This window comes from Sciurus carolinensis, chromosome 9, assembly GCF_902686445.1.
Source record: "Sciurus carolinensis chromosome 9, mSciCar1.2, whole genome shotgun sequence".
Classification (NCBI taxonomy): domain Eukaryota; kingdom Metazoa; phylum Chordata; class Mammalia; order Rodentia; family Sciuridae; genus Sciurus; species Sciurus carolinensis.
Genome location: NC_062221.1, coordinates 14,069,552 through 14,092,892, shown reverse-complemented (window position 1 = coordinate 14,092,892; position 23,341 = coordinate 14,069,552). Strand labels below are relative to the sequence as shown.

The following is a 23,341-nucleotide window of genomic DNA, read 5'->3' as shown; positions in this document are numbered from 1 at the left end:
ATAATGGAAGACAGCTTGTGCTGCTGTTGATGTTTGGCACGTGGAGCTGTGGGGGCAGGTGACAGAGCTGAGGCTCTTGTTTCCAGGCAGTGGTTGCTCCAAAAAGCCTTTTCCTAGAAGTTAGTCATCCCTACCCACCTTGATGTGATAAACAGCTTTGCAAAATATGCTGATGTGAGCCAGAAGGCCAGACCAGCAAGGGGGTGTATGCGGCCCACGTGAAATTGCCTTGAGTGAGCTAAACATTGACATTATGCCATTAGCCTGCATCGATTTAGTTCATAAGAGCCAGCACCTTTCTTCCCGACTCTATAATTATTTTTATTGTAGAGTCATACTTAAGAACATAGTCTACTTTCTACACTGCAGAATTCTTTATATAAGGACCTGCAGTAAGTCGGTCAATACTTATGAACACTTACACGCCAGACACGGGTACTGCCTTTCATGGGAACTAAGCAGTGAGCAGAGGTCCCGTGATGGAAGCTCACATTGTTGTTGGAGGGGAAGTTTTTCTTGGGTCTCTATGTCAGGCAAAGCTGTCAGTCTCCCAGGCGGTTCTCCTTCTTTCCCGTAGCTACTAGGAAACTCAGAGCCGAGCTCTTTGATTCACCGCTAGCCACTGCCCAGGATCTCATGGAATAAATTGGTACATGGACCATATTCCTGGTTTCATGTTATTTTCCTTTGGATCAATTTTCTCGTTTTTATTTTTGTGGGCCACCTTATGTCCCTACTCTTTTTTTTTTTTTTTAAATAGGGTGCAATAATTAAAAAATAACAAAGAGCCCTGCAAGTCCCAGGGACAGAGGACAGACAGTAATGACATACTATGGCTTCCAGCAGTAAATCCCACAGGAAAGCTGTGCTGGCCAGTGTGAGGTAGACCTGGCTATTGGGGGTCACCCGTGAGCAGCTCAACAGCATGGGCAAAAAACAAGTTTGGGGAATCTGTCATGGTGAGACCATCGCCACTGAGGTGGGACCGGGACAGAGTTCCTTAGGATGCCGGGCTGGCTAGATGCCAGAATCTAGGGTGCAGACTCCGAGAAAAAGCACTGCTGTACGGACACATGGAAAGCAAGACACAGAGACAAGAGCATGAAGGAGCCGAATGTGCAGTGAGTCAGGAGGCCACTGTCAGTTAGGAAGCAACAGAAACAGACTCTGGAAAACTTGATGGGGAGAAGGAAGGGCTTTGTGGAAGCATTTGGGGTAACTCACAGAATCTAAAGAAAAAACACACAGTTAACAGGCTGAGAAGAGGTAGGGTCCCTCTGAGAGGACAATGGGCCATCTCTCTGGAGCTCCACTGTGGGGATGAGAGGGCAAGGAAACCGTGTCCCACCATGTCCCATCTTTTCGTCTCTGCTGAAGATTTAGATTGCTCCACACGTGACAGGGGCGCCGTGCACATGGATGAGTGAGTGAGCCAATGACTGAAGCATCTCTGGAGAGAACGTCTAACTGGCTGAGCGTGGGTGAGAGACCTGTGCCTTGGGAGGAGAGCCCAGGATGGAATTGGCTGAAGGTCCCACCAAAGTGACAATGGGAGGGAGGGGGTGTTTCCAACATGGATGTGGGGCAGGCAGACCCCCGGAGGATGTGCACCTCAGGCTGCAGAGTGATGGACCAGAGGAGGTGGTGGCTCTCGCTGTGGCAGGCAACTCGCCTCCTCAGTCAGCTCATCCCTGTCCTCTGGTGTCTCAGAAAAGAACATCGTGCAGGAGGGAACCCCAAGGCTTTACTGCCAACCCCCAAGGCTGGGGAGAGACCCAGGAAGAAGGCAGCTGGGCTAGGTCGAAAAAGTAAGGATCAGGAAGCTCGAGCAAATCCAGGTGGGTTCCGGGGAGGAGAAAGTGGTGGCCAAACCAGGGCATCCCAGAGTGGCTCATTTGGAAATGAGTTATGGGTTTGAACCTGAATGTACTTCTCGTAGAACAGTTTTTTTTTGGTGCTTCTTAACAAATTGTGTTTTAAAGTCTAAAATGAAGTACACAACCCCACCAGGCTATTGCAAGCCAGGTATGCCCCTTCATGGGTCACCACCTGGACACCTGCTGCCTTTAAACATGCCAACCTCCTTCCTGCTCAGGGCCTCTGCTCTTGCTGCCTCACCTACAGGTAATTCTCACACCTCAGTTTTTACCTAGCTGCCTCACCATTCTTCACAAGGGTCACCTCCCTTTTGCAAAGATCATCTCCCCAATTTAAAACAGCTTCCTCTAGTCACTCTCTGTCACATTGACCTATTTTATTTCCTCCACAGCACTTACAAATCTCTAAAATAATCGTATTTGTGTAAATGCATGTGGACCCCATATCTCCCACTTGGGAGTGTAAATTCCATGAGGATGGGGACCAGGTCTCTCCCTTACACCTGGGTCCTACAGAGCTAGATCAGCACCTGGCACTGTATAGGTGCCTAATGAGTACTAATTGTCCCCCTTACATCCCAGGAACAAACTCAACTTGGTGGTAGTGTATCATCTATCCCAACTCCACCCATACTTGATTAGATTTATTCTGATGATATTCTAAGACATATATATTTATATAGATAAGTGACTTGAACTGATTTCCTCTCTGAAATTCCCTTCTAGTTAACATCCTCTCAGGAGGAGCTGGAGAAGTACTACCTCCTTTTCTATTCCATGGAAGAGTTTGTTTAAGAAACTATCCAGAGCTGGAAGTTTGGTGGAATCCTTCTGAGTCTGTTGTTTTTCTTAGGGGAAGATTTTAAATGACTGCTTCAGTTCCTTAGTAATCCCAGGGCTGTTTGGGCCATTCTTTTTTTGAGATTATTAAGGCATGTATTTGTTAAAATTCCCCTTGCAATTTGACCATTTCATCTAAGTTTCTAAGCTAAATTAAATAGAGTGGTGACCTTTGGAGGTTCCTGGGCTGTGTAATGGGTTCATACATATTTATTACAGTAAAACGTATAAAACAAAAGAGTCACCCTTGGACTAAAGAAGACAGCATGTCTTAAATCAAGGATTTGCAATCCAATTCTGTGCACTCCAATTCCATTGAAAATCTGTTGAAAAAACAAATGGATGGATGACTCTCTCTTGGTTCCCAGGGACAAACATTTCCTAAAGGCAACTCTTCAGACCACAGTGACACAGGCAGGCCTGGATATGAACGGTCCAGGTAACCTGGTCTTACATCTCCCTCCCTGTTTTAGTCAGGTTCTTTTGCTGCTGTGACCAAAAGGCCTGACAAGAACAATTTTAAGGGAGGAAAAGTTTATTCGGGGCTCACAGTTTCAGAGGTCTCAGTCCATAGATGGCTGTCTCCATTCTTTGGGACCTGAGGTGAGGAAGAACATCATGGTGGAAGAGTGTGCAGGACTGCAGCTCAGGACATTACCAGGAAGCAGAGAGAAATGAAGCTGGGCTCACCAGGGACAAAATATACCCCAGAGGCATGTCATACCCTGCTTGCCTATAGTTATCACCCAGTTAATCCATTCAAGTGGACTAATGCACTGATTAGGTTTAGACTCTCATAACCCAATAATTTCACCTCTGAACTTTCTAGCATTGTCTCTCACATGAGCTTTGGGGGACACCCCACATCTAAACCATGATACTCCCTCAGACTCTGAAAGAAGGCCCTTGAAGTTCTCTCTGCCATTTTCCTAGGGCTGGGTAGTGGGCCTAAGGCACCCCAGAATGTTAGGGTACCCACGATTAGGTAAAAACCATAGCAAGTTTCCAACAGCCATCTCCTTCCCATGCAACAGGCAGCAGAGACTGAATGTGCATCCTGGAAAAGAAGGAATGAAACACTGAGCTGAATTAAGGGCAGCTCAGAGGGGTGACTGGATCTTCCGTGAATGACATTACTATGTGACTTATTATAGGTCTGGGTCATTACTATGCTAAAAAGATAAGTAGATTAAAATGATGGAAATTTCAAAACAAATGTAGGAAGGTATAATCAAGTTTTTGTATGCCATTAGGTGTCACAAAGTTCACAATTAATCATGATATCATGCAAAACGGTAAAATATTTGCAAGTAAGAGAAGGCGGAGATGCCAGAATGTGTAAATTTATGCCAGCTGAGCACCAGCTGTGGGGGCGTCTGGCAAATGGATTTACTATTTTGCCAGCTCCAGTAAAGTGTTGCAAAATTGCAACAAAATTGTTTCTATGCAAACAACTGTTTTAAAAAGGGTCCTTACATCAAATAACTGCAAGTCAGTGCTTTCTGGGTATGCACAAACCTGGATATTTAAACAAAAAATATTAGAAATTATTTTTCTTAAAGTCATGCTGGATATTAAGATTGAATTGTTCTTTCTTTCCAAATCCCTTTCTCTTTCATCAGGCTTTACATGTGAGGACATAACATTAGTTCTTTGGGGAAAGAGGAGGGAAGAAGGGGCAGGAACATTTGAGGCAGCACTGGAAGGGAGGTAGGGGTTTCTGATAAAAGAAAGATGGGAAACTATTAACTAAAGTCTACCAGCTTCATCTGTGAAAAGGGATAAAACTTCTACTGTCCTCACCAATCCCCAAAAGTAATGCCATGCTACTCGTGAAATCTACATATAAAATTTGAATTCCACCTCCTCCCAGCTCCACTTTGGTAAAATCTGTCCTATAAACACCTCATCTGTACTCCTTATCAGAACTGAGGGGGGAAAATGAGCTTAACTCTATTCATGACATTATGGATGTTTCTGGAAAATAACACTAAATCAAATTTTTTGAAATCTTTTTCAACCCTGAAATGAAACCCTTAAAAAGCGAGTTGCAAACCCATGGAAAGCGAGTGAAGTAGCTTTCCAAGAGTTCCTGTACCAGAAGATTCTGCAAGAAGCCCTGAAGAATAATGGCACCAACTGCAACATTTTAAATTTAGAAGGGTCCTTTGCTGAAAGAGGTGGCTACAAAACCTATTAAGAATTTGCAGTAACTTTGTCGAACTTGTAAGAATTCCATAGAGACAAGAGACAGTATGACGCCTGTTTACCCTGCTGACCTTCAGGACCCAGAGGGATTCACCTTGGGCCCTTCTAGGCCTGTACTGGGATCTGATTGTCCCATCACCACCGCTGAGGATATTAGAGTTGCCCCATTTAACAGATGAAGTTGAAGCTGTGACGGGGAAGGAGTGTCAGACAGACATACATAGACAGGAGGGACGAGGGAGAGGAACTTTTCCTCATGACCTTAAAAAGCGCTTAAACCAATCTAAACTAACTAAACAATGACTTTCAAGTTCCAACATCTGTGTTTCTTTGGAGTAAAGTTCTTTGATCTCATTTCTAAAGCCAAGAATTGGGACAAGTTGTTTTTTTTTTTTAAAAAAATTTTTTAAACAGTAAATTAGAACAAAGACTCGACCCTTCCCCCATCACCCCAATTCAAGAGAACGTCAATCACAGTGGACACAAGAGTCTCAAGCGGAAAGAGCCAGAGCATCTGCTGGAAGGGTCATAAAAACGAAGCTGCCCCTTGTCTGTACTGTCCAGTGATCGGGGGAGAAAGCGCCCCACCAGCACCTAAAACTTAAGTCTTCTTTGACCCTGGGGTCAAAAAGATTTATTACTTCCTCCTTGTAGGAGAAACCGCAGAACAGCTGGAAAGGACCCGCAGGGTGTGGGAAGCTGGAGAATGCCGCTCCTAGTTCTCCGAGCGCTCCTGAGCGCGGGTGCGTATCCGGCTACGCGAGAGGCTGCCGGTGTCTACCCAGAGGGAAGAGCGGAGCCAGCGTACCGCCGCCGGGGGATCTCTGCCCAAACTTTATCACCAACTCTTTCCGAGAGTCTAACACCCGGCCGAGTCCTCAGCCACGCAGAATCCAAGTCTCTGGCAGCTCCCGGCCCCAGAGCGCTGCGAATCATGCGCCCGCGCCCAGGCGCTTTGTGCACAGAGAACTACGTCTTTCCACCGGCGGATGGCGGCCCAAGCGGCGCGGATGTAAACCGGGTCGCATCTCCAGCCCCCAAGGAGGCGGTGGCGGGAGTCAGGCGCTGTGAAGAGGGCGGGCGTGGGACAGGCGGAGGAGGAGGGCAGCGCGGCGAAGGGGAGGAGCCGCGGCGACAGACGGCGGCGCGCACCAACCCGCGCTGCCTGGCAGAAGCCGCGCAGAGGCTGGCCCGAGCGCGTTGCAGGCGCTCGGCGTAGGGGGAGTCGGGTAGCAGCATCCTCCCAGGCGCCGCTTTCGCGCGGCGGCGGCAGCGGGGGCTTTCTCTGCCTGGATACCTCGTTGGCCAGCCGCGGCTCGTGCCGGGGGCGGGGCAGGCAGGAGAGCGCTGCGGACCCGGGCTCCTTTGCTGAGAGCTGTGCATGCAGGGTCCTTCCGGGCCAATCCGAAGCTACGGAGCGGCGGGGCTTGCCTGCGCTGCCCGCCCGGGCATCCTCCCGGTGATGGAAGAAGCAGTCGCCGCCGCTGCGGGGTCGCGCTGCACCCCATCCGCCGCAGCCAGAGAGATGGGAAGATTCGCTGTGCAGAGGCCGAGAGCGAGAGAGCGAGAGCCGCTTTGCTTGGAGCTGGGTCGCGTATAAGCCATCCCTGCCGTCGCTTCTAGCCCGCTTCGCCCCCCAGAGCGAGGAAGGAAGCTGCGGTCCCGAGAGAGAGGAGGAGACGTCGCTGGAGCCGGGACGCGCCGGGTTCCACGGAGCGCGCAGCAAGGCTCCGGGCCCTGTGAAAGTTTCCCTTCCCGAGCTGCAGGGCGCCCGCTGCCGGGAAACTCTGCCCAGGGTTCGGGCTGCAGAGTCCCGCGGCTCCCTCGAAGGCGCGGGGACCCCCGGCAGAAAAGAGCAGGAGAGAAATCGAGGAAGGAGTGACAGCCGGATAGTCCTCCGGTGGGTGATCCGGGGCCGCTCTGGGGCGCGCCCGCGGCTCCAGGTGAGCGGGGGAGCCGGCAGACTTGTGGGTGGGCGTTACTTAGGCGGAGGAGGTAGCTGGGAGGGAGATTGGGGCTCACCCACTCACTCCACTTTCCCTCACAGGTCCTTCTCGGAGCCGCTGCCATGGGAGAGCCAGCCTTGGGCGCCAGGGACCAGCCGCCACTGCCGCCGCGCCCGCCTCGGAGCCGCGGCCCCAGACCCGGCGCCCGCAGCTGGCCCGCTGCGTCCCCTTCTCGGGCTGCAGGGCCGCCTCCGCCGCTTTGCCGGCCGGAGCTGTGCCTGTGATGAGCCGCAGCTCGCTGCGAGCTCTGCCCCCGGGCGCGCTGCCCCGGCTGCTCCCGGCTGTGCCTGCCGCCGCGCCACGCGCCCTGCTCCCGCCGTGGCCCCGGCGCCCAGGACGCCGCTGGCCCGCGTCCCCGCTCGGAATGAAGGTGTTCCGCAGGAAGGCGCTGGTGCTGTGCGCGGGCTATGCACTGCTGCTGGTGCTTACCATGCTCAACCTCCTGGACTACAAATGGCACAAGGAGCCGCTGCAGCAGTGCAACCCCGACGGGCCGCTGGGTGCCGCGGCCGGGGCAGCTGGGGGCAGCTGGGGGCGCCCGGGGCCGCCTCCTGCGGTGCCACCCCGCTCTCACACCCGCTTGGACCCCCGCACTCCGTACCGCCCTCCCGCTGCCGCCGTCGGGGCAGCTCCCGCAGCCGCCGCGGGGGTGGTGGGGGCCGCGGCCCCTCCAGGCAATGGCACTCGGGGCACCAGGGACGGCGGGGTCAAGCGGCAGCTGGTGTACGTGTTCACCACGTGGCGCTCGGGCTCGTCCTTCTTCGGCGAGCTCTTCAACCAGAACCCCGAGGTGTTCTTCCTCTACGAGCCAGTGTGGCACGTGTGGCAAAAACTGTACCCGGGGGACGCCGTTTCCCTGCAGGGGGCAGCGCGGGACATGCTGAGCGCTCTCTATCGCTGCGATCTCTCCGTTTTCCAGTTGTATAGCCCCGCGGGCAGTGGGGGGCGCAACCTTACTACTCTGGGCATCTTCGGGGCAGCCACCAACAAAGTGGTGTGCTCGTCGCCACTCTGCCCCGCCTACCGTAAGGAGGTCGTAGGACTGGTGGACGACCGGGTGTGCAAGAAGTGTCCCCCTCAGCGCCTGGCACGCTTTGAGGAGGAGTGCCGCAAGTACCGCACGCTGGTCATCAAGGGCGTGCGAGTCTTCGACGTGGCAGTTTTGGCGCCATTGCTTCGAGACCCGGCCCTGGACCTCAAGGTCATCCACCTGGTGCGTGATCCCCGTGCGGTTGCCAGCTCACGCATCCGCTCGCGCCACGGCCTCATCCGTGAGAGTCTACAAGTGGTGCGCAGCCGGGACCCGCGAGCCCACCGAATGCCCTTCCTAGAGGCCGCCGGCCACAAGCTGGGCGCCAAGAAGGAGGGTATGGGCGGCCCCGCAGACTACCATGCGCTGGGCGCTATGGAGGTCATCTGCAACAGCATGGCCAAGACGCTGCAGACTGCCCTGCAGCCCCCCGACTGGCTGCAGGGCCACTACCTGGTGGTGCGGTACGAGGACCTGGTGGGAGACCCCATTAAGACGCTACGGAGGGTGTACGACTTTGTGGGACTGCTGGTGAGTCCAGAAATGGAGCAGTTTGCCCTGAACATGACCAGTGGCTCGGGATCCTCCTCCAAGCCATTCGTGGTGTCCGCACGCAATGCCACGCAGGCCGCCAACGCCTGGCGGACCGCACTCACCTTCCAGCAGATAAAACAGGTGGAGGAGTTTTGCTACCAGCCCATGGCCGTGTTGGGTTATGAGCGGGTCAACAGCCCCGAGGAGGTCAAAGACCTCAGTAAGACCCTGCTTCGGAAGCCCCGGCTCTGAGAGAGGGTTTCCCAGGAGACACCCACGAAGATAACTGTGATGTGTTTAAACAAACAGCCCAGACCCAAACCGAGGTAGCCCACATATTCTACTAGAGATATATAATATAAACAACCACGCAGGCACTAGCTGTCAATGTTTTGAGTCAGTGAATTTTAAGGAACAGACACACACACACACACACACACACACACACACACACACACATCTCAGAAAAGGTAAGACTTGAAAGTTCTGACCAGTCGTCCCTCCTCTCCTGTCCCCTGCCTCTTTCCCTCTCTCCTTTCTCCTGTTTCTCACCCTCTCTCCCACCTGCCTTCCATTTTGAAGTGGAATGTTGATGAAATCTAGTTCCAGTAACCCAAATCTTGTTTACAAAGTTTTCGTGGTATCTGTGAACATGTAAGAGTAATCTGGACGTGGGTGGGGGGTGGGGTGGACAAAGGGGAAGTGGTCTAGGGACAAAAAGCCCCAATGGGCATGGTGAACTAAGGAGGCGTTCCTCTAAAGTAGACTTTTGTGTAAAAAGCAAAGGTTACATGTGAGTATTAATAAAGAAGATAATAAATAATATTCTTTTTTTTTTTTTTTTTTTAATATTTGCCTCCAATGCTTCGGATTTACCTGTGTTACTGGTCCCACATAGCTTCAGGTAGAATCTGCCTCTCCTCCCCCTCCCTCTCCTGAAGGACAGTTAACCAGGGAGAAACTTCTGGCTCTTTGATAATAACCGGGGAATTGTTTTCTCACATGTAAATCACAGCCTGCCAGGTGTTCAGGAATGGAACAAATCTTCCGATTCTACAGGCAAAACCAAGCCGGTCAGTGGAAGGAAATGCACAGCTACTCTTCTGTTGAGCTCCAAGTACAGAAAGGAAGAAGTGAGCCCCTGAGGATTCGAACACATTTGCTTTTGATTCCTACTGTATTGAGTTAAGACAGGGAACCTGGAAGCTGAGACTAATGTTTTTGTCCTGAGTTTGGCTTCGGGAAAAGGATTGTTAAAAAGTGTGTAATTTTAGAAAGTTCTGAAGATTAGAACACAAGCCTCAAAAATGAATGTGAACATACTGTTGGTGATGGTAGCAACTTCTTCCGTTAGCAAAGTGACAGAAGTATCTGTCTGGAGTGTTTTTCTGCCTTTGATACAAAAGCAGAAAGGTTTTATCTTCCCTTTTAGGAGTAAGGTCACTTACGGGCTTTTCCTCTTCTTCCTCGCTTCCCATCCAAATTAGTGAAAAAGAACATGAATTTGTAATGGTTTACTTGGGGTGCCTGTGGGATATGTTGCTTTCTTTATCATGTTTCCTAAAAGGAAATTCGCAAAGAAAACACAAGCTGCAGACGGTGTAAGGCTTCAGCCAAGAGCTTCTTTTAGATTTGAAAATGAATTATGGGAAAGAGGAAATAAAAATGGATTAGTGTGTAGGATTTTGAGATTTGGTACTTTCCCAGGGAGAAAACCATTGAATTATCCTGCAGTGAATATGATATTGCTATGTCCTGAACCCACATTGTACTGAAGCATTCTGCAGAATGTTGTATTAGGATAAGAAATTATGAAACCCAAATAGGAACAAGATGACAGTGTGGTTGTTTATTACATTAAATACGGTACAAGTTCAATATCATCATGGTTTCATTTTACTATAATTTATTATGAAACTTCTGAAAGCTGATATGTATAGGTTAAATCCCGAAAATTTTATTTTAGGGAAAAGACAACAAAGAATAATACATACATTAAAAATACTTGAACACAAAGTGATTCTCAAGTATAATTATCATTATAGTGTGAGATCTAACTACATGGGCAAAAATTCCAAGATGAAAAAATGCATAGGTTTTTTTATAAAAGGTACATATGGAAGTAGATTTTATAACATATTCTAGAATGGTTATTTTTTAATTTACTAAAGTAGTTTCTAATATTGTGTTTATTAAGTTATATTACAGCTGTAGCACATTGATCATATTGTTCATGATTTTTTTTGTGGTAGTGTGTATGCTGAATTATCTTCAGCAGCAGCAGAATATTTGTAAGAGCTTTAATTTAAGAATACTTTAAAGCTAAATGAACAAAATAAATATTAATGTTGGATGACTGTAGATGAAAAAGGGTTTAGCGGGAAATTAAGATAGCATCATTAAAAAGCAACCACTCTGAATAAAATAACCATTTAAAAACAAATTTCATGTGGCATTAGAATCAGCTCTTAACAACCACAGTGAAATTCATGCCTAGTTCTTGAGCGAAGGATTTTTAAGCAGTTGAATTCATTCTCCCAGGATATCCAATGACTTGGATTGCTTTCAAGTAGGATGATGATGTTTTTGGATCTTGTATTTAAAAAAATTAGATACTATGCAGAGCCTTAGCAGTCTGCAGAACATTCATGGCCTCTGTTCAGATGGAATACTAAGCTCACACCAACAGCTTCCCCCTCGCTCTGTTTGCAAAGGGTTTGTGCCTGTAATTCCCTTGTTTTGTGGCAGCTGTATTCTCTCCACTCTGCCACTCCTGGACTCTATAATTTGAAAGGTGAATTGTTCCTGGAGATTTGCACCTACCTGCCTTCTATGAAAGCGAGATGGGTGTTGTTCCTCCTAAGAGCTGAGATAGTCATATCAGTGACATTCAGCTTCTGCAGCTTTGAGGAGAGGAGCCTTTTTGGTGTTAACACGCTCCTGTCAGCCCCTGGTGCAAACAGACATGGGCCACAACAAATTGTAACAGAGCCTGTGACGGTTTTGGAGACTGCACATGTGAAAGAGATCCTTTCACGTTTCCCAACCTGGCGAAATGTCCATCAGCAGGAGGACACATTCTTCAGAGCAGGTTATTAGAGTGAGTTTTATTTTAAGTCCTGCTCAGTTAATAACACACTCCACTAACACCTTTGACTTTGGAATGTCTGTGCTAATTGGAAAGTTCTATTTAGAAAATAAAGCCCAGGCAGTGCATTTATTCAAGAAGTGTGAGTTTAGAACAGGGCAGAGGCACAGTGTGGGTGCTTGAGTTTCAGGAAGCTCAGAGCCACTCAAAGGCCTTATTCAGACTGACCCATGGGGACCTTGCAGGCAGGGGCTGGAGCAAACCTGGACCCTTCTGTGCCTGCCCACAGTGAGTGCTCGATAAATATTTACTAAAGAAGTGAAGGAACTAGGTAGCTATCAAATTTTGAAAATGCTCAGAGGGCAAGAGTTGAAGAATGTGTTACCTGTTTGGGGACAGGGCCAGGCTCTTCAGTAAAGTTTGCTGAAGGAATTGGGACCTATTTTGATGCAGGGAGTAAGCAATATCTTTAAGATGTTCTGGGAGACTGTGCGTAGATCAGTATTTCCCACCGATGAATTAGAAACAAAAAGGCAGAATTTATGAATGTGAAGAAGTGAAAGCTTCCAAATAAGGACTTAGCTTTTTAATAATTGGCTTCCCAATTGCACAAACAATATGCGGGCAGGGATCAGAACATACCTGCAGAACAAATGTGTCCAGGTGCCTGGAAGGGGGCGGGGCTGTAACGTTGTTCATTTTTGTTGAAGCCATGTGATAACATACTGTTTTTGTGCTATGAACGTGCAGACCGAAGGACTATGATGTGAAATTTACCCCCAGCAGAAGAATGGTTACTTTCAGGAAGCGTGTTCTATTGTGGATGCTGAATGAGCCCATGGCCGCCTATCCCCATGCGTCCCCTGCCAGTCATGTGCAGGACTTTTATTGCACACGGTAGAGTTGTGGCTGGATGATGGTGGTGGATTTGAAATTAATGTGAATTTGGGTGAGGCTATTCTATTAATATTCCCTACCCACTGAGCAATGAAATAAAGATCATGTTTGAATCTGAGTCTCTAGAGATGACTTCAGAGGAGAAGGAGGGAAATTAAACAGGCATGTCTCATCTGCAGACATGGTAAATAGGGTGAGATGTCACTTCACTACCCTTCTCCAACTTTCTTCCTCTCATACACGATGTCCCCGACCATGCGCCCCACACCATGTTGAGTTCCTGCATTGTCTTGAAAGAGTCTAGCCAAGAAAATTAAAAAAAATTTTTTTTCTGGGGATGGAATCCATGGCCTCATGCACAAGAGGTGAGTGCTATACTCCTGAGCCACGTTCCCAGCCCAAGAGACCAGTTAATGGGTATGTGGGGAGCTCACTTTTGATCTCAGGCCTCTGGAGAGTGAATGGCCAATTATTATATCAGAACCTGTGACAGTTCTGTGTCAGGATTCAATGTGGACAGGTACAAAATGACAATCGCAATTTGAGAGATGGCTTGATGTGTGATGGGATGTCCCCAGGTAAGTGCATAGTTTACAGACCCCTTTTGTCACTCACCTTGAGGAGAGCTCTTTCCAGCCTGTCATGACTAAGAAAGTAATTTGTTGAAATACTTTCCCTCCTTTCTGGACACTCAGCTGATACTTCTGCAGTTCAAGTACAAGCCAGTGAACTACTCGGGTATAGGCCTTGGTACAAGTGTTTCATAATTGAAATGACGAGGCTTGATTTTTGTTACATCTGATGCAATTCTGCGCACCCTCAATCAAATTGTGTTAAAGAAAATGTTAAATTCTGCATAGCACATTGAGTCTATAGAATGGGAAACTTTACGACAGTGTTTGAGGGGTGGTATTGTTTATGGACGTAAAGGAATCTTGAAGGAGCAGGAGCCTCTCTGTATGCTTGGTAACAGGATGATAAAGGGTGGTAGAGCCCAGAACTTCACTTTTGGTTGAATTAATTATCTATAATGAAATGTCAAAAGTATTTTGGGACTGATTGAACTTTGAGGTTTGTGATCGTCACCCTGCCAAGTGAGTGATGGTGAAAATAACCCCTGTAACCCGAAGCTGCACTCGGAAACATTGTGCAGTGGTTTCCATACCAGGTGTGCAGACAGGGCTAGAAATTCACCTGGAAGTGCTTAGTTTTCTGGACAGGACCCGCTACATAATTTGCAGAGCGCAGAGCAAAATGAAAGTGCAAGGCCCTCGTTAAAAACATTAGCCTTTCAAGATGACAATTACACCAAGCACGGAGCCCTTTTAAGCAGGGGGCAGCTGTGCAGGTTGCACGTCCCCGCGGCTGGTTCTGTCTCCAGATGCAGGGAATGAAATGTCCAGCTGCAGGAGAGATGGAATGATGGTGAAAGGAAACATGGGTGCAAATGCATGAGTTATTGTGTGTCACTGTAGCAAGGATTGTCAAGCGCACTGTGATGGTGACATGCTAAGGGGCTACGTGCGCACCCCACTGGTCATTCTTGGCAATTGCAGCAAGTGATGGACAATGCCCTCTTAACCATTGGCTGGGTCTGAGGACATGTGGATGGTCTGTTGAAGATGGAGGGAGCATGTGCCCCTCCTGGGATCCTTCTCTGAGAACAGGTCAGGCCAGATGTCTTGCATGAGGACAGAGAACATGACCTGCACGTCCCCTGGAAGGTGGATGCTGCAGGTTCTGCTAATAACATTTCCTTCCTTCTGGAACTTTTGTGGGGCTCTCCTCCTTTTGGTGGCACTGCTCCTTTTCTTAGTATGTCAGAGAGACAGAAAGTCCATGGAAAAACAAAAGGTCAAGTCACAGTAAGCTCAAGAAGTAAAGGTACAAGATGTACCAAGTCAACTGGTATTCCTCTGTATTGTGTTAAGTCAAATTGGTGCAGTATTTTTATTATGGTGTTGATATGTGGCCTTTTCCTCTGGCTCTCAGTTCTCCACTTGCTCTCTCTCTCTCTTGGGCCTGCCTTCCTTTTCTTTCTTCGTTTGTGAATTTCTACTTCTTACTGAAGGTTCTGGATCTTTGTGAAACTTTTACTTGCTGGTCCTGCTCCAAGATGCAGAAATGCTTTTCGGTTCCCTGTTCTTCTACAATACTGCCTACACAGATCTATCAGTGTCATCCCTGCAGACTGGAATTAGGCTAATAGGCCTATTTCCCCCTCCTAGGCTAGATCCTTCACTAGAAGGGAATGGATCTTGTGTATGTGTGTGTGTGTGTGTGTGTGTGTGCGCACATGTCCCCTCTACCAAAGCAGCTGCTTGCACTTAGGTCTTTAATAAGTGGGAGCTCTAAAACAGATGTAGCCCAAGAAGCCAGAGCACAGATGCTTTGTCAATAGGTTTTAGAGTTAGCACTGCTGTGTTCTACTTGCCCTTATATGTGTCAGACGGAAGCTGAAAAAACGAGACGCATTAACATAGTTGAAAAGGAATATTGAGTAATGTCTGTGGAAGACCTCAAGAATGGTCTTTCCACATTAATGTCTGAATCAGAGAAACACAGTGGAGGCCTGAAAGAGAGCTAGTCAAGCAAAAGTGAGAGAAGGAAGTTTTTAAGGTCCAAGTAGGAAGAGGTATCATTGCAATGTAGTCTGAGACCAGGTTTTTGACATGCAGAGATCACTACCAGTTTGATCATCTTCTAAGCATTTCAGGGACTGGAAAATTTTCAAGAAACAACATCAATGTCTAAATATTACCTTTCCATTTTCAGATGTCCCAGTTACTCTGGCAAACTCTCGGTCTCTCCAGGACTGAACCAGCTCCTGGGAGAAATTGAAATATTTCATGTTCTCCCATTGGTACACAGGTATCTTTATATGAAGGGTGGCATTACATTACTTTTGTAAGAGAAATAGGAATGAAAACACGTCTTCGTTCACTATCTTTATCTACAGTTTTTGGTCCTGTTATTTAACCAGACCTACTTCCTGGTGAGACCAGTTTCTCCCAAGGACGTGAGTTCCGAGATCCCATTATTTAGGTTAAATCTTTGCTGCGAGTAGTTTTTCATTTATATTTTCATATTTCCCAAGTGGCTTCTTCATGTGCTCTGCTCTTTATAACTTTCAATCATCGTTTTCATTTCACTTTCAAATGCCCTAAATAGCAAGACAATGCTATGCTAGTCTCTGTGCAAAGCACTTCATAAGTCTAATTCCATTCGATTCCCATGCAATCAGTATTAAGATGACCCCTTTTACAGAAGGGCATGGAGTTCAGTTGGGTAGTTTTCCCAAGACCACGCAGCTAATGAATGGCCCAGTCTTTTTGCCCAGTACATCAGAGATTACACCGTTTTCATTTAAGAGATATCAACAAAACAGCAAAACTTTTTTGTTCCGGTTGAATGCTTTCTGAGAAATGCGTCCTGAATGCCTGCGTGATGTCTCCAATTGGGGAACAGGTGTATCTTTAGAGATGCATTTTTGTGCAATATAAGGAAAAAGTAATTGCTATTTTAAGTGCTATTGGTTAAAAGCCCTCTTACAATGACTTTTATTTAACAGAACACTGTCATTGGCCATTTTGGTGGTGGAAAGAAACTCTGTGGAAAAACTGAATCGGAAATTTGGAGATTGGGAGAGAGAAGAAATAACAGGGGCCAAATGACAGGATGGTGGAGCCCAAGTGGGGAGACTGCAGGGATGCTTCTCCGAAGAGGAGTAGATGCCGGGTGGCAGGAAGAGCAGAGTTCAGCTTGGACTTTGCTCCACTGAGCCCGATGTAGCCACTGCTGTTGCCCAAAACCTCTGGTAAAGCTTCTAGCTTTAAGTGAGAGGTGCTTTGCAGGTTGAAGGGTCAGGGCTGTGCCACCTGGATTGACATGGGGCAAAACAGGCCAGTTCCCACAGGAGGAGAGGCATGTCTCCTCCAATGGCCAATTTGCTGGAAGTGGGAACTCCAGCAAGTTGATCCAGGAAGTGCTGGTTCTCCCCAGGACATGATTGGGAGGGAGGGAAGTTTCCTTCCCCGTGGCGAGGTGAGGATTCAGAGAATCTTATTTAAGTTGTAAAGGGCAAGGTGGCTTCAAGAAGCAAGGCCCTGACATATGACTTGTCACTCTGAAGGCCACACAGAACTCAGCAGGCAGGTGGAGACATAGCAAGGGAGGAAATGTTGGCCTGTTGTAAACTCCCAGGAGATTCCACGGCTACCAGTGTGGAAGCCAGGTGCAGAAACAGTTCCTGAGACCCATTCCTAGTTAGAGAGAGAGCACAAATTAGGAGTCACAGCTCTGGATTCCTAGTCAGGGGTTCTCTGGCAAGCTCTCACCCTGAAACCTTGTATTTTCTTGCTTCTGACTAGTCTTTCTATGACTCTAGAATTATCTGTGTCTTTATGGAATGTTGGGGGATCAGGGAGGAAGTACCCTCTGGAGTCTGGTCAAGCTTTGGGAGGAGATGAAGTTGAAACCCAAGCAGAGGTGGGGTGGGTGATCTGAGAGTGTTGGTGCAGGTTCTTCAGTTGCAAAAGTGACTCAATTAGATGGCAGAGAACAGGGAATAGACTGGGAAAGATGGCGTCCACAGGGGAGGGAGTGCCGAAGAGTCAGGCCGGATGCTTTAGTTTCTTTTCCCTCCTTCCTCTCTTCCTCCCTTCCTCTCTTACCTCATTCTTTCATATCTCACTCTTCCTCTCTCTTGTTCTTTCTGTTTTTGCTTTGCTTTGCACATTTAGAAGTCCTGGAAGAGAGAGTTGGATTGGTGGTGTTGGGTCAGATGTCTGTTCCTTGGCATCAGAGCAGGACACCTTGGCTGATCCACCAATCCACACACAATGCAAAGTCATTGCTCACAAGTAGATCAGGCCGTAACGATCAAAGTAGAGACAGTGGAGGCTAGGTGATCTCAAACCAATCAATACCTTCTATATTCATCTGTTACACTTTTGTTATTATTTTCTTGCTACCTCAAATAATCAGAGACTATTTTCTTTAGAGGCCACTATACACAAGGCTGTTCGCTTTGCCTTGCTATGTTACAATGTGGGGCAGGGATGAGCCTCCTTAGTTAATTGGGCTGCCATGCTTGCTGGACATAAATAAGAACATTCATTTATTTAGTTTTAAGTAATGCAGATAAAAGGGATATGAGATGGAAATCATATATAGTAGATACTATATTTTGACATGTGCTTTCCTTCAGGTTTTAATAATCATGTCATCTTACCCTCTGTTTCCCAAAGACACTGCTGGTTTCATGCCTACTATTCATTTTCCTCTTCTTCCTTACTCACAGAGCCTTAATTTTGTCCATGGAGGAAACACATTCGGCTAAAAATATTTTCCAGTGTCTTTGGTAGGTAGGAAGGATCATCTGACAGCCAGTGAGATGTAAATGGAAGTCTGCCGGAGATATTTGTTTAAGTTTTATGTTTCTGATATAGACAGAGTTTTTTCTTGCCTATTTTCCTTCCTTCCTTCTTTCCTTTGTTTGTTCCTTCCTTCCTCCTTCCTCTGTCCTCCTCCTTTTCTATTTCTCTCCCCACCTTTTCTCTCCTTTTCTTTCTCTTTCTCTGCCCCACCACCCCCAGGCTGGTCTCCAGACTGAGTATGGAATAGAGGCCTCTATCCTGTGAGTGACAGACAGCCATGATGGTTAAAGCTGCTTTAGAAAAACAGTGGAGCCAGGGAAATGGATGACATCCTGAGGCCACGGCACTAGGCATGGACCACAGGTCTCCAGAATTCCTGCCGTGTGGGGAGAGCACACGCCTGCTTGCTTGAGTGGTTGCTGCTAACTTTCTGTTCCTCGTGGCCAAACACCATCCTAATGAATGCACCAAATAGTCTCATTAATATTTTATTAGATCATTTGAGACTTGCAATCGCTAGGTAGAAGTATGATTATGATCCTTTGATAGATGAAACAGAGACTCAGAGGGGCTAAGAGGCATGTGCAAATTCTCAAAGTATAGTCAATGTCAGTTTTGACACCCAGTGTGGTGTTCTGTCCACCAGCCAGTGGTTCAGAGTGGGCATGGGACTGTCTCTGGATCAGTCTGGTTTTGGAGGGGGAGGGTCGGAGGGACAGCCTCTGGATTTCTTTCTTTCTTTTATTTATTGTCATGACCAGGGAACGGGCCTGGCATCCGGTGGGCTGGGAAGTATTGGGTATTTCGCCATGCTTCAGCCAGTTCTTCCTGATGAATTGCTCCGAACGCCAATTGTGGTTCCTTTGAAAAACTGTGAGCTAAATTAAGCTGAAGCAAATTGCATACTCACTGATTCAGAACCAGAAAAGGCTGCTGATCACAGTCAATAAATGTTAATAAATGATATCACCAACACTGTCATCATCACCATCATTACTGTTTTGGACATTTGTGACTGTAATAAGTTTAAAGATTGTGTTTTCCCTAGTTACATTATGTTAGGTATGGAGGTGATGGACAGCTGGAGGAGGGATAGTGGAAAACTAGGGCAAATACCAGACTGGACCTCTCCAAGATTAGATCATATCTCTCTCTCTCTCTCTCTCTCTCTCTCTCTCTCTCTATCTATCTATCTTTACATACCTAATGTAGAATATGTTGCAGTCAGAATTCCTGAAACCTACACTTCTGAGGTGGTGGTGGGTGGTAAAGTTGCTCCTGATCAAGGGCTCGTGCAGCCATGTTGAATTGGAGGTGAAGATGATAAGAAACCAAAGGACTAGAATGTCAAGTCTGAAGCCGTGGGTAACGGTAGAAAGGGGGAAGGTGGAGCGGAGTCATTGACCTGCGCACCCAAGAGTTTGTAGCTGTCCTTGTTTTTGAGGATGGCCCTGTTCTCTCTCGTCACATCCCAATGCACAGGCCAGCTCATCCTTGCCTGTTAGGTCATGCCTGTAGACACTCCTATTCCAGTTCACACTGCTAGCTCCTTTCTCTGGGCACAATTGAGCACTGGGCTGTGTCATCTTTTGTACTGACTTCAAATATTTGATGTGTGTCAATCTGCTCTGTATTTCAACTTAACCTTAATCTCCTTGGGAGCAATTAAACCATACTTTTCTCTTCTATCATCTGCACGGAGAGTAGTGAATGACATAGCTCTGGAGTGACTGATGTTCTTTTGGGAGTCCATGTCTCCTGCTGTCTTGGTGCATGAGTTTCTGCTGGACTCTAGGGTTTTTGCTGTGCTGGAAGTTTGACTTTCCCAGGAGCACAGTGATTGGTTAGGAACTGAGCACTTGACCCAGTTAGAACCAATGAGATTTTTGCTGAGATTCCTGGGACAGGCAGGCATTCTTAGTGAGAGGAAAAGTCAAGAGGATTGGTATCCAGGGCAGATTTAACCCAGTGTGTTTTAAGCTACTTCTCCAATTACATGACAAGCTCCTCTAAGGGCAAACCCTTGTCTTATCATCTGTGTCCTCAGCAGAAGGGCCCAGTACCTGGCACCTGGGATACCTCCAGCCCATGTTTATTTAATTGTGAGTGGACTGAGCTCATGTTATAGCATTGCTACTCAAAGTGGGGTCCTTAGACCAGGAGCAATGGTCCCTCCCCAGGCTGCCAGACCAGAGCTGGCATTTTAATGAGATCTTCAGGAGATTCATGTGCTTTGGGGAACTGCACTATAGGCCTGTGGTTAACTTCATTTTGCAAACTCCTAGCCTGGAGAATTGTGCGGCCACAAACAGCAGCATCTCAGTTCAGTAATTCGGGTTGCATTTCAAGACTCCGTCAGTGCACATTTTGCCCATGGGTTCCATAAATGTATAGATAAAGATGATCAGGAAGCCAGGTGTGGCATCTGCAGCTGGTCCAGTCCTACAGCGCCAGGGAGGTGAAGGACCCCCTTGACTTTACCTTGGATGCTTGGATCCTCCCTGGCACTGGGTACTGGCAGCCTGCCAAAGAACAGAGCTCTTGCTTGCTTATGAATATGTTAACAACCCACTAGGTTCCCCTTGGTTTTGGGAGCCTGAAGAAGCCTAATTGAAACCTGAATTCTGTCACAGTCTGGGGAATACAACCCATTAAAATGAATTCTGGGCTTCCATCTTGTAGGCTCTTAGCCATGTGGCTGACTCTAGAATTTGATTTTTAGAATCTTTTTGAGTGTGTATTATTGGGAGGGCTAGAGGCAAACAAGTATTGTATAAGTGGCAGAAAAATAACAAATATTCTTATTTCTGAGCTTGTTTTCAGGTGATGAGGATGTTTGATTTGTCAGACTCCCTAAGATTACATGTTAGCTATAAATGACCTTATGTATCTTGTTCTTTTTTCTTTTGCCAATTTCTGTTCATCCCATTCAGTGAGAATATGATTCTGTCCTAGGAGTTTTACGACCCAAACCCCACACATGAATTTTGAGTGGATTGTAAAGATGGAGTCTTATCTAGGGATCGTATATGCATGTTCCTGTACATGTGTACATGGGACGTAAAAGATTTATTCAACTTTTGAATAATGCAGGGCAGAAAGAATGAGTCATCTCTTTTTCATAACTTAAGGCTTTTCTCAAAAACGTCAGCAGACTTCAAGCCAGCGGGAGGAGAGGAAGGCGCTTGTGTCCCTGGAGCTGCGGTCTGCCCTCCTGGAAGAGGGGGCGGTGACTGACTCAGCACTGCGCCCGTGGGAATGGAGTCCTGGCACTGCCGTTGGCCGTTCCTCTTGCAGGTTTTTCAGGCCACCTGAAATAACTTAGGACCTCTGGCCATCAATTTTTCCAGCCTGCAATCTGCAGAGCATGAGTCAGTTCTCTGGGTTGCAAAAATGTCACGATCCCTTCGATATCCGAGGACTTCCGCAAGTTCCTAATTGCGTATGGATTGCCATATCGCTATTGGGATGAGAATATTCCGGTTGTGCTAACTTGCACTTTACTATCCAATGGGGACTCTGTTTCTTTGTGGCAGGTTAAGTGCTTTCATTTATTCCATGTTTGACAGCCAACATGGTTTGCAACTCCCAATATATGGCAGGGAGCCAAGGCACTGAATTCTGAACAGGACACGTTATGGAGCACGCTAACCTTCAGGGAGCCTGGGCTAGCCCATTCGCTGGGCTAGCCCATTCACTGGGCTAGGGCATTCTGGGAAGTTGGCCGCTTTGGCTTTGACACTGAAAGCTGAAGGTCGTCTTCAGAGTGGGGGAAAAGCCAACCCAGCGTGGAAATAGATGGTCAGACCTGTCTGTCTTACAGGGAGCCACCCAACGACAGATAGCATTTGAACACACTGGAGTTGTGCAGGGTAGGATTCAACAGGGCTTGAGCGCATCTCATGGCCAGGAGGTAAAGACAAATTCCTTCTTCCTCTGGGATAGGTGCCAGCCCTTTTAGATTTGCTATATTTGCTATGTAAGGGTAGAAAAGATCCTCTTTCTTTTGGCATCCCAAGGATGAAAGTCACTGGCTGTGGTTAGAACTATGTGCTCAAGCATCCTCTAAGGTTGTCACCTCTCTGTCTTCAGATGAGGCTCAGGGAGGTGGAGTAAGTTGCCCAAGGTCACACAGCTAATAACTGGTAGAGCCAGGCTGTTTCATCACAGAGCTGAAGTTCTTACTATTCAGCTTTATCTCCCAGTTAAAGAGTTTGCAGTTGTTATCATTTCAGACCAACGTAGCTCTACTGCCTTCGGTTAAGTTAAAAACCTGGAGTAGGCCTGGGCATTCGACAAGGTGAAAACATCACACAACTCCTTCCTCATGTGAGAGCCACTACTAAAAGATCCTTATTTTTTTTTTTTCTTCAGGTTTTTAAAAGAATCCTTCAAGTATTCTAATCCAAATATTCAATTGGGATCTAATTTCTGATTTAAATTATTGTCACGGATCATCTGTATTTTGAATCTGATTAGCAATTTTAATGGAAATGCCCTTTCTGGAGACATAGGGAAAGTATCATTCCTGTTTTGGAGTGACATAGAATGATGAGAGAAGACTTATTTATTTGTTTTCTTAATCAGAAGTGCCATGATTAATAAAGACGCACATTTAGAACTTGGTCACATACAGACGTTGCTTTCCAGATCAGGTCCTCACCATGTTAAGACTCCTCTGATGTTCAGAGTAGGACGGGAAAAGCAACAACGACGACAAAAAACCACCAACAACAAGAAACCCACCCCAAACCACTGCCAGCCTGTCATCTTTCACAATATTATATACTTAAAAACAAGAGTAAAGGTATTGCTTTGTGACTATGTGACAACTGTTCCTGTTCCATGCCATAGCTCTGTGCTCTTTGACGGAGGAGACAGCTACAGAACACAGAACTGGTTATGCATCCTCCAGAAAGGACCTGTCAGTCACAGGGGCCTGTTGAGCAACCACTAAACAGTAAGAAATCACAGAGCCATTGACGCCTAGTTGTGTTATCAGCTGGTGACATCACAGTCCAATGTGGGCCAAGGACCCAGAGTGATCTAGGACCTTAGTAACTTCTGTAGGGAAGAATTCTGGGTGACCCTTATCTTTGCCTGAGTTTTCAAGAAAAAAAAAACCCTATACAGCTAGCTTTTCTTTCCAGGTGGTGGTCTCTGATGGGAAGACACTGCTCTGAACCCTGTTTTGTAACTGTTTTTTTGTAGTTGCAAGAAATTCAATGCAATGAACCTCCTAGGGTAGCTGAACACTCAGAATGCCTGATGTTCTAATATTGAGAGAAGTCCTCCCTCAGTAAACAAGACCCATAAGAATTCTGCTTTGAAAGTGAGGAAAATGGGGACAAAGCAAGGAAAAGAGGGTAAGACAGGATTTCTAAACCCTGCAGCTGGGTTAGAATGTGTCCTCTAATGGATCATCTTTAGCAAATGGTAACTTCTCATTATTCTTCTGTCTGGACTTTATAGTTTTCTCTCTC

The 23,341-nt window shown here is 47.0% G+C and overlaps 1 protein-coding gene across 1 annotated transcript; it reads left to right on the top strand.

The window, feature by feature from the left end:
* Nucleotides 1-6,111: 6,111 nt before the first annotated feature.
* Chst2 (carbohydrate sulfotransferase 2) lies at nucleotides 6,112-12,553 on the top strand. The gene is made up of 2 exons (XM_047565388.1): nucleotides 6,112-6,868; nucleotides 6,973-12,553. Exon 2 carries the CDS (start codon nucleotides 7,155-7,157, stop codon nucleotides 8,745-8,747), a length of 1,593 nt encoding a protein of 530 aa, XP_047421344.1. The 5' UTR covers nucleotides 6,112-6,868; nucleotides 6,973-7,154; the 3' UTR covers nucleotides 8,748-12,553.
* The last annotated feature ends 10,788 nt before the right edge of the window (nucleotides 12,554-23,341 follow it).